Raw genomic sequence first — 12,098 nt, 5'->3', positions numbered from 1 at the left:
AAAATCGCAATTAGGTTTTTTCTCCAAATTGTGTGCAGCCCTAATATGTATTTGTTCAAATCTAACTCAAATGTTTCCTGGAAACGTGTTTGTTTTAGTGGGCCATGAGTTAAAATAGGTTGAAAACACCTTGTCTAGCATGTCTTTTTGTGCAGAAATTTGCTTGCAGTGTGGGGGGAAAAAGTTGAACGAAAAAAAGGCTTCTCATTTTTAGATGACTTTGTATGTAGATGTTGTTGTGAAATCGAGCTGGTTGAAAACTTCCGAGAACAAAAAAGGGGAATTGGGGAATTGATGATTGTGTGCTTTTCAAAAATAAAACCTGCAGCCGAAGCAGTAGTTATTAAACCTCTTAACAGATCATCAGAATCATCTTGATGCGAGTCGTCTTAGTGTTTACCGGCTACTGTATTGTTATGTTGCACAGTCGCCTCAACGGTATGCTTTTGGATAAATATGCAAAAATAATTTGAGACCGTAAACACTTGTGATACCTCAGTGATGCTTTTGTGTGTGATTTCATTAATTACCGAATGATTTGTCTAACCTCATGATTGATGCATGTCATGCTCTTTATGTCAAGCTGATTTTCTGTATTTTTATTACATGCACTACCATTCAAATATTTGAGTATGATATTTTAAAAGGATGACTAATCAGTGCAACATGATTTCTTAAAGGGATAGTTCACCCTAAAGATTAGTATGTGTACATAGTATTTACTTGTTTGTTTGAGTGTCTTTGAACACAATAGAAGATATTTAGAAAAATGTTGGAACCCTGTAACCATTGAGTTCCTTAGTATGGAAAAAAAATACTATAGAAGTCAGTGGTCACAGGTTTTCAGCATTTACAAAATATTTTATTCCTCTTTTCAAAGAATAACATAATTTTGGGTGAACTATCCCTTTAAGAAGAACTGTTTTCAATACTGATAATAATGACAATAATAATAAATGCAAAGCTGCTCATTTCAATGTTTTCTCAGGGATCATGTGACACTGAAGACCTAATAAATTGCAGTTCTGTTATATAATATTTCTGTTTAACAGCAAATACAGCCTTGATGAGCTTAATAGACTTCTTTCAAATGTCATACCAACCCTAAACATTTGAATGGTTGATTGTTATGTAGTGAAACTTAATCTAATATATTGTCTTGTGTTTTCAATATTTCCCAGTCTTGTTTTGAAAATTTTGTGAAATTAACTGCCACTTTGTACTCTTCCCTGTATTTTGCATCCTATCAAGATGCAGCCCAGTTGTCCTTTATTGATTAAATGTTTTCCCCAGCAATGTCTCTTTGTTTATTGTTGTTGTTAAGTTGTGATAATCATTAAATATTTGTTCTGTCATTGCCAGGACTCTTTTTGCGGTGCTGAAGATTCGCCCCAGGACTCCGCTATTGAACACAGCAAAGATCCAGCTGACAGAGAGGGGTAACAGTCCTTGATTTAAACTCTCTCTCTCTATTGTTCTTCTTTTAAAAGTGCATTATGTAGGACTGACACCCAGTGGCTGAAATAGATATTCCAGTCCAAGTTCAAAACAATGGACAGGGGTTCTTTTTCCATCCGGCCCCTCCGCTTTAGATATGACACACAGGTTGCCAGATTGACAACGCCAACAGTTCACAAGCATGCCTGAAGGTCAAGCCTAATAGGGTGTTCACACCAGATGTGGCTTGCACAAATAAATCGTGATATTCGTGCGTAAACAGATGCGTGAACATTTTGAGTTTACTCTTTTCATTCGCGCATCAAATTTGCTTCATTTGCGCGTGAAATTCACTTCACAATAGGCGTGGATTCGTGTCATGGGCCGGGCTTCTGTCTGCCCAGTGACTTCAGTTTCTTTGTTAAATGCCTAACATGGATTTTATTGAGAGAGAAGCAATGCTTTTTGTGCTTTATGAAGGCTGAAAAACAGCGTTAATTTAATTTTTCAAGTCCACTAGATCCTTTCAGAGGTGCACTCAGCTCTGTGAGTTTATCAACTCCTCCAGAAACTATACCTGGATGATGGAAGCTTTCAGCGGTGCTTCCGACTGAGCTAAGCCCAGTTTGATAAGCTGTTGTTCAGTGTTACCAGGAGGATTTCTCCAACAACTTTCTTCGGGACACCAACAACAGGCACAACAGGCACTGTAATGTCATAATCATGCCCCTACAAGAGCAAGCTCCTGATTGGTTAATGTGGCATAAATGTCTGCTAAAGTTCAGATTTTCCAAGTCGAGCGTATCACACTTCAATTGCGCAAAACTCTCAATTTGTGTCACTTTCACATTCGTACAAACTGAGTCTATTGTGCTGCCTCATTTGCAGGAATAGTGCCGCAGGATGTCTATTCGCATCTTTGCATTGACTTAACATGTAAATCACTCTCGATGGACGCGTCATCCGCATCTGGTGTGAACGCACCATTACACCAGGGGTGCCCAAACTGGAGCGCCAGTGTCCTGCATAACACACTAGCATACCTAAAAAGAGCTTAATTAGCTGGTTCAGATGTGTCTAATTGGGGTTGGAACTAAACTCTGCAGGACACCAGCCCTTCAAACTTACACTGTAAGCTGCTCAGCTAATGTTAACATTTATAATTTTTCAATTGTTTGCAAAATAAAAACCACCTCATGTGATTTTTTTATAACTCTTAATCTGCCTCTCATTTCGGAGGCTACTACTGTCCTCTAGAGGTCACTTTTTGGCTGCACCCGCATATATAAAGGGAGCCTGCATGACTGAAATGAAATATGGTGTGTTTTCCAACCAAGACAACCTGGGGTGCAAAAATAAATACAATTGTGTAAATTGGCAGTGGGCAGGTTATAGAGACCAAAACAAAGACAGACATTTTGACACGGGATGCACATTTTCAAAGTAAAATAAGGCACTTTAGCATGAGTCTTCAGATAAACAAATGTTTACACAGTGTGTTACACTAATTCATAAGTGCAAGTTAATCCACAAAAAAAAGACTTTGTATTGGTAATCCTTACTCAATGTCTTTCCATTTGCTTCTACAGTACATCTGAAGTGGCGGTCTTTCTCTGTTGATGTCAACTTGTGGACTTCCATAGCAACTACATTGCAATATTCTTAACCACACCCTTCATACCAGTAGTTTACTATGAGGGAATGATGTGCAAAAGAAAGCCTCGCCCCTACTCAATATCCCATTTTAAATATTGAGTGATTGGAAATGCATCAACACACTGAAATAAAAGACTTAGCAACTTCTAGTTCAAACATATTATGGTATTTACTATGATTTAGAGTCAAATACTTACATACTGCACCTTTAAAACTATTTCAGAGATTAAAATCTGATTAAAAAGATTTGTATCACCTGTACTTTGATTTGCAGCTGGAAGCAGAAGTGTGTGGACTCAGATTTGACCTCAGAAGAGGTGGATGAGCTCTGTTTGATTGACCACGATGAGATCATGTCTCGCATAACACTAAAGCAAGAGGTAAACTTTTGCGTTCGTTATTGCATACAGTATGCACATATACAGTTTTGCTTTTTGAAATGCATAGGTTGTGATGATAGTGAAAGCATTAGTTTTTACTCTGCTGCCATCTGCCTGTGACTTAACGCTATTTCAGTGATGAATTGAAGCGCATATAAAACTCCAATGTCAGGAGAATTAAAAATAGACAAGACCGTTAATAAGTAGACCACTCTACAATAAGACAATATGCGACCCTGGAACACAAAACCAGTCATAAGTGTCAATGTTTGGAGATCAGGTTTTGTACATTATCTAAAAGCTGAATAAAGGAGCTTTCCATTAAAATATGTTTTTTTAGATAGGATATATGGTCAAAATGCAGAATTTTGAAAATCTGGAATATGATGATGCAAATAGATCAAAATGTTGAGAAATTTGCCTTTAAAATTGTCTATTTAAAGTGTTTGGCAATGCATATTACTAATACAAAATTGAGTTGTCATAAAATTACAGTAGGACACTAACAGAACATCTTCATGGAACATGTTCTTTTCTTAATATTAATTTTGGCATAAAAAAAAGATCTATAAATTTGACTTATTCAATATATTTTTGGCTATTGGTGAAAATGTAGCCATGCAACATAAAGGTTTGGTTATCCTGGATCACATATAGGACTATTAAGCAGTAAATAGCCCAACTATATCATGCTTCTCAAAGTCCAACTAGCAAGCCGTCTATTAGTAGATTTTAGAAACATTATTTAGCAAGTTATGTTTAGGAACTGGTTACAGGACGAGCTCTAGCTTTAACCTACGTGATGAAAACCTCATAATCTGTGTTTTTCAGAACGACGACGGCCCTGATGTTAGAGCGGGATCAGGCGATATTTTATTAGTTCATGCCACTGAAACCGACCGCAAAGGTAAGAATAATCTCTTCTAATCTGGGCCAGTCAGATATATTGTGTTGAATGTTTATTTAAAAAACAACACATGTGCTAAACAATATAGAAGATTTCAAATGTGATGTTAAACTGACATTTAAAAGTTTGGGGTTGGAGAGATTTATTTTATTACAATTTACAATAGTTTCATTCAGCAAAGATGCAGTAAATTGGTCAAAATTAATTATATGATAGTAATCATTTAATGTTACTGAGGCTGCATTTACACTGCATGGTTCAAGTGACTCAATTCTGATTTTATTTCTCTCATGTGGCACAGATTTGGCCCGTGTACGTGTAAGCAGGAAAAAATCACATGGATTCCGATTTACTCAAATCAGATTTAGTTCTAGTTCATTAGTGGAAATGTATCTGATATGAATCGGATCCATGTCCTCGTGTCCGCAGTGTTAGCAGGGAGATCGAATTTTCACCTGCCAATTCGAGTCACATGTCATTAAAAACCATATTGAATGATGTCATCTCTGACGCTTTCATTTAAAAACAGACTTCAGCAGAGTTGCAAACCTTAAATCTCATACACAGGAGCTAAAAAAGCTTTTATATTGTCATGTAGCACAAGTATTTAATGTTAACGAGAGAGAGAGAGAGAAAGAGAGCTCGAAAGAGCGTAATATTCGCCACGTAACCAATATAACCTAATATAAAACTATTGCATACATTACGTGCAATAATCCCCCCACGGACATTATATTAAGATGCCTACTGGTTTAAAAAATTAAAAGTGTCACACACCAGATGCACACATTCGCATGGTATTTAAAATAAAACTATTCAGATGACGCTCTGTGGCGCAGCAGAAATATGAACAGTGTCCTGAGTCATAGCTGGGCGCCGCTGACAGCCGTCGACTTGCGGCACAGGTTTGTGTACCCTGATAGAAACCTATGTTTAGAATTCTAAAATGCATAGCGCTCCGTGGCGCTATGCGGCATGGCGCTTCTGGTGTGCGACCTGCTTTAGGCGCCACATCAGCGTATTATATTGATTCCTAAAGGATCATGTCACTAGCTATGTATCCACTCAAAGATGCGCATACATTTTTTTTGTGCATTTTCAAAATTGATTTGCATCTTGGCGTTTCCGTCAACCGTTTTTTGTGCACATATCAAAAATGCGCATAAAAATAGGTGGATGGATACATAGCTACTGAGATAAAAACTGAAATAACAATGCTGAAAATTCAGGTGTCATTACAGAAATAATTTACATTTTAAAATAAATGACAATATTTTAACTGTAATAATATTTTAGCGCGTCTCAGTACTGGGTTGCAGCTGGAAAGGCATCTGCTGTGTAAAACATATGCTAAATAAGTTGACCCCTGATAAAAACGGGACAAAGCCGAAGGAAAATGAATGAATAATATTTTAGAATATTTGACTTTACAGCAAGAAGGTCGCTGGGTTAAGCCTTGACTGAGTCAGTTGACATTTCTATGTAGAGTTTGCATGTTCTCCATGTGTTGGCGTGGGTTTCCTCCTCCGGTTTTCCCCACAAGTCCAAAGACATGATGTTTAGGTGAATTGGGCAAGCTAAACTTGCCCGTAGTGTATGTGTTTGTGAATGACAGTATATGGGTATTTCCTAGTGATGGGTTGCAGCTGAAAGGGCATCCGCTGCATAAAACATATGCTGGATAAGTTGACGGTTCATTCCGCTGCGGTGACCCCTGATTAATAAAGGGACTAAGCCGAAAAGAAAATGAATGAATGAATATTGCTGCTTTTTTAACTTCGATTTTGACCCCAGACCTTTGAATGTCAAATGAATTCATTTCTAACAATGTTTTCACATTTATGTCGCATTGTTAACTCTTGATCTATAATTCTGATTAAATAAATGTACCCTGTGTGCTCTCTTGTAGATCGGGTTTTATACTGTGAAGCTTTCTTGACCACGTACAGAACATTTCTAACCCCAGAGGACCTCATTAAAAAGCTCCGCTATAGATATCCTTTCTGGGAAGGTTGCATTATAAGTCTTTGCATATCTAACCTTTGTACACCAAGCATTTTTTTCTTTTTTGCCCTTGACTCTGAACACGTACACCAGATTTTCTCTCAGCTCTGACAGCATCAAACAACGAGCTAGTAAAAACACCTTCTTCGTGCTGGTGCGTGTCGTGGATGAGCTTTGGTGAGCTGAAACTCTTTACAATCACAGTTGAAAGGCAAATTTATCACTTGTGCAAGCTGTTGAAATGCCTCTGTTGAGCTTTTTTGACTATTGTCTTTTATGAACTATGTAATAGAACGTATTTCGTCACCATGGAATTATAAGGTTTTATCTGACATTTTTGTCAAAATTGAATTATTGACATATTCTTATCAATTGACTACTTATTTACATTATGGGATGTTTTTTTTTTATATAAATCGTTAACATTTTAAGACTTTTTATTTAATATCTCAATATATATTTATTTTAATATCTCAAAATCATTCAGAACGCAGATAGAACCTTATAATTCCAAGGTGACGGTTTGTTTTTTACAATAGGAAAATTGTTGACTACTTAGGGTCAATTTCTTGATTTATTTGACAAATCTATAACTCAAGAGCAATCCAGTGACCCCTCTGAGGTTTCAGTTATATGCCTTTTTTAGTTTTGATTGTAGTTTTGAAGTAATAACAAAAAAAAGCGAATAAAAATCTGGAGAAAATATATATATATTATGAGAAATATTGCTAAATAGCATTGAATATTGCATATTTTTCCAGTATTGTGCAGCCTTATTTTAGAATAAGGTTGATAATTGTTGCTGATGATGTTTTATATTTGCTTATCAACTGTTTTTGTGTGTGTAAACAGTTTGGTGGAGCTGACGGAAGACATCCTGAAGCAGCTCATGGAGCTTGTGTTCAATCTCTTGTGTAAAGGGGAGCTTACTTTGGCCCGGGTTCTGCGCAAAAACATCCTGGATAAAGTCCAGCAGAAGAAGTTGCTGCAGTACACTAATTCCCTCAAAACACTGGCTGCACGCGGTGTGGCCGCCAGGTAAACCTCATCTAAATCATGCTTATTAAATCTTGCTTTTGAAAACCCACCTGATGTTGACTGTTTATTTCATCAGGCCTGGCACATTGCATGACTTCCGTAGCCATGAGATCGCAGACCAGCTGACGCTCCTCGATGCAGAGCTCTTTTATAAGATAGAGGTACAGATTCTCCAATATCTTCTTTTTTCCAAGAGATCCCTAATTTAATATTTAAATTCTTTAATCGCCCCTTTAAAAAAAACTAGCAGACCCGTATGCTTTTTATTAATTACAATTACATAAAGATTCAAATAATGTAATTGACAAACGTTCAACTTTAAAGGGGACCTATTATGCAAAAATCACTTTATAAGAGGTTTAAACACAGATGTGTGGCAACAGTGTGTGGATAAATCCAGCCTCTAATGGTCAACATTAGTTAATTAATTCAATTTAATTAACTTTAATTGACATTCTTTGTTTGTACACGTCATCAGAGGGTGAATGAACCACCCATTGGTGATGATCTCCCCTCATCGGCATATTACGTTAGTCTTGTTTTTTGAATCTGCCACTATGCTAACACATAGGCATTTGTAGCTCCTCCCTCTTTTGAAAAAAGCTCAATCTCATTTAAATTTAAAGTGACCATCACCAAAATGGATCTAAGGCAGTTTCGAAGAGTTATAAAACATTTGTGGGGTATTTTTGCTTAAACTTCTAGGGACATCAAAGACTTATTTTTACATCTTGTTAAAAGCATAATAAATCCTCTTTAAATCAACAAAAAAGTTTGATTGATAAATATTAATAAACATTGACTACTAAGATTTACTATGTTAAATTTTTTTAGAACGCAAAATCTGTTTGTTTGTTTGTTTGTTTGTTTTTTTAATCTTCGTTCTGTAGTATTGCATAAAAGCTTAGTCAAACTTTGTTTGGGTCTAAAATAGTTGATACTTTTGAAAAAACATTTAACTTAAGGCTTATTCTCCTGTGGAAACAAAGTGGAAACAAACATCTCCACCTTCATATGACGGATGAATAAATACATTTTTTGTGTTTATATTTGGGAAAAATGAGGTTTACATTAAAAGGGTCTTTAAAATCTTTTTACAAAACATGGAAAACTTTGTTGAATTATATTGACACTTGATCTAAAGCAGAAGAGGAATAAAGCATTTTTACATTAATATTATTATTTATTTATTTCTTTTATTGTTAGTTTTTTTTATTTATATATTTATTTTTTATTATTTTTTACATTTACTGTTATTTAATAACTATATTGTTTTTTTCATTGGTCATTAGTTCTTTGTTGTGAAAAAGCAGAACCGTGCCCCCTGTTTATTTTTTTTTCCCAATTTCTGTTTAACGGAGAGAAGATTTTTTTCAACACATTTCTAATCATAATAGTTTTAATAACTCATTTCTAATAACTGATTCGTTTTATCTTTGCCATGATGACAGTAAATAATATTTTACTAGATTTTTTCAAGACACTTCTATACAGCTTAAAGTGACATGTAAATGCTTAACTAGGTTAATTAAGTTAACTTGGCAGGTTAGGGTAATTAGGCAAGTTATTGTATAAGGATGGTTTGTTTTGTAGACTATCGAAAAAATGCATAGCTCAAAGGGACTAATAATTTTGACCTTAAAATGGCTTTAAAAAAAAATCTAAACTGCTTTTATTCTAGCTGAAATAAAACAAATAAGACAAAAAATAAATTATCAGGCATACTGTGAAAATTTCCTTGCTCTGTTAAACATCATGTGGAAATATTTAAAAAAGAAAAAAAATCAAGGGGGCTAATAATTCTGACTTCGACTGTACATTATATTGTATCTGCACAAAATGTTAATAAATAAATATGGCAAAAAGAAGCTAAGTCGAACTTTCCATTTTGTGTGATCCTGTCTATGGTCTGAACAAAACTGCAGACAGTCTGAATGAAAACGAAAGGACATTCTGTAAGAAGTTTGATTAATGCTGGAAAGTGATTACTGTAGGTTTGCACTCTTTTAATGGTGACATTAACTGTCAATAAATTGTTTTATAATTACAATCTGTTTTATTTTTAACCCCTCAAACTAGAGTGATGCTTTATAAATCTTTTTTTCGCCCCTTAGTCTGGGAGCCATCGCTCTAATATCACACATCAGCCATTTGACTAATAAAGATGGAGTGTTAGCCGACATATGTTTCCTGTTTGTTTGCAGATCCCGGAGGTTTTACTTTGGGCAAAAGAACAGAATGAGGAGAAAAGCCCCAACCTGACCCAATTCACAGAGCACTTCAACAACATGTCGTACTGGTATGATGCTCCCATTGTCAAGCTGCTGTTAAACTAGAAATGTTTAAAACTAGAAGACACAATCTAGTCAGATGAACACTAAGCTTTTCGTTCCTTCATCAAGTGTGGTCTATATTAATGCTTAATCTGATAGAATTTCCCACAAAGACACTGTTTTTATTGTGTATTTGTGTTTTTTAAAACTGTATTGTCTATACGGGGACATTTAAAAGCTCTGTGAAATTAAAATGAAATTTCATAGATGTTAATGTTAAGGATATCTATAAGCTAACATGCTCCATAAGACTGACAAAATTTGCATTAAGAAGATACAAACATTCAAAGCTTGCAGTTTGTCATATTTTGCCAAAATGGATGAATATTTTCTTAACATCACCTCATACTCCAATTTCTTATCAAATTTTCTGACCAATCAAATGCTCTCTAGTTTCTGACATGCCCCGCCCTTTTCAAGGCGCTTCTCATTTGCTTTTTATTTGATGCGCTTGAGCTCAACCACAAAAACAAAACACTATTGGCTTTGAAATTTAACAGTTGATAAAGTGGAGAGGCTACTGTATGTCCCGCCCTGTCTTCATGTTTCAGTTGAGTTTACATTAAACCTCGAATAAAAACTGCACGTTTCAAAGCACCTCACATAAGCTTTAAAATGAACTACACTGAAAGAAATTTGTTGTAGAAGTATTTTTATCAAATTTCACAATTCATTGCAAAGAAACATTAAGTAGCATTTAAATTTCGTGTCAAATTTTGAATGTGAAAGGCTTTTAATATCATAAAGCGTGCTCTTGAAGTCTTCGTGATCCAGCCTGCAATAAAATGACCACATTTTGCAACTTGTTCTGTTAATGCAACTGAATTTTATTAGAAGTCACACTGGTGTTTCTTGTAATTTGTCAAACTAATAAAAGATGCTATTTTAATTGCAAATGAGAAAGATTAAACAGCAAAAGCAGAACAAAACAAAACAGTGTTCTTGTTTGTACAGAAAGCCACACTTATCAGCTCATTTAAAAAACAACAACACAGCAACATTTTAAGCCTTTAATGTGAAGGAGTTTACTTACTGACTAATCTCGATCATGCAACTGGCATTATACAGTAAGCATTCCAATTCACTGGAAAATTGCAGAGGAAACAATCGAGTTTAGAGAGCATTTGAATTCAGCAATCACCAATATTTACCATGGATTTAGTAGTATAGTTAACATTTTTAATCCAATACAGTTATCTGGTACCACTTTATATTAATTGTTCTTAACTACTATGTACTGGCATCAAAAAATAAATACAATGTACTTACTGGGTTGATAATGTATTTGAGAACACTTGTGGTGCTCTTGAGTTGGGATACGGGTATGGTTATGGACAGGTTTGGTGGTATTGGTAGGTTTAAGGGTGGGTTGAGGTGTAAGGGATGGTCAACAGTCTATTTACAAATGTATTTACAGAAATTAATTACAGATGTAATGACATCCAGGTATTTATTCAAGCATAAGTACAATGTAAAAACATGTATTTACACAATAAGTACACAGCAAAGAATTATTAATTTTACTGTAAGTACATATTAATTAAGGCCACTTAATATAAAGTGGGACCAGTTATCTTTTTCCCTAAGATATTGTTTTATTAGTGGAGACTTTAGTGATCTATTTATTTATTTATTTTTTTTAAATATATTTATTAATTTACATTTAACCTGCTTTAAGTTAAACTTACTGATAATGAAAATAGTTCCTTGGTAACTAACTTTAATATAATGTTTGTTTTTGCATTTGTTAGCCAGTGTTTATTGTAGTGAACTTAAATTACTTTTTGTATATGATTTTAGTCATTCGTTCATTTTCTTTTCGGCTTAGTCCTTACCGACTTTATTAATCTGTGGTTGCCACAGCGGAATGAACCGGCAATTACAGGGAGAACATGCAAACTCCACACAGAAATGCCAACTGACCCAGCCGAGGCTCAAACCAGCGACCTTCTTGCTGTGAGGCGATCGTGCTACCGACTACACCACTGTGACGCCCATGATTTTAGTCAAAGTTGACTATAATAAAATTTAAATGCTAAATTATATTAGGCCACAGTTTTACATAAATTTAAATAATATATTTAACCAATGTAATAACAAATATATAAACCAAACACTAATTTTAATCATATCAATTGATTTATTCAGATTTATACATCACGTGAAAGATGAATAAATAATTTTGATGTATGGTTTGTTAGGATAGAAAAATATTGGCTATATGAAAATCTAAAATTTGTTTTGGCTTCCAAAAAATATGAAGAAATAATTTTTAAAGTTTAAAATCTGAACTAATTCCTTTTAAACAATCTAATGCATTAAAATCCAAGTACATTTATAATT

General features: G+C 34.7%; 1 protein-coding gene across 4 annotated transcripts in view; it reads left to right on the top strand.

Moving 5' to 3' along the window:
* The window catches only part of rapgef1a (Rap guanine nucleotide exchange factor (GEF) 1a), a 69,099-nt gene that overhangs the window by 48,278 nt on the left and 8,723 nt on the right, over positions 1-12,098 (top strand). For all 4 annotated transcript variants that reach the window (XM_073910095.1, XM_073910094.1, XM_005166904.6 and 1 more), the window contains 8 exons: positions 1,363-1,439; positions 3,368-3,473; positions 4,305-4,380; positions 6,290-6,374; positions 6,469-6,561; positions 7,237-7,422; positions 7,499-7,583; positions 9,627-9,721. In XM_073910095.1, coding sequence (XP_073766196.1) covers positions 1,363-1,439; positions 3,368-3,473; positions 4,305-4,380; positions 6,290-6,374; positions 6,469-6,561; positions 7,237-7,422; positions 7,499-7,583; positions 9,627-9,721 — 803 coding nt within the window. The remainder of the gene's footprint in view (positions 1-1,362; positions 1,440-3,367; positions 3,474-4,304; positions 4,381-6,289; positions 6,375-6,468; positions 6,562-7,236; positions 7,423-7,498; positions 7,584-9,626; positions 9,722-12,098) is intronic.

The sequence above is a fragment of the Danio rerio genome, chromosome 8 (genome assembly GCF_049306965.1).
Source record: "Danio rerio strain Tuebingen ecotype United States chromosome 8, GRCz12tu, whole genome shotgun sequence".
NCBI lineage: Eukaryota > Metazoa > Chordata > Actinopteri > Cypriniformes > Danionidae > Danio > Danio rerio.
Note: the sequence above shows the minus strand (reverse complement) of the source record. Positions and strands in the feature narration are given on the sequence as shown.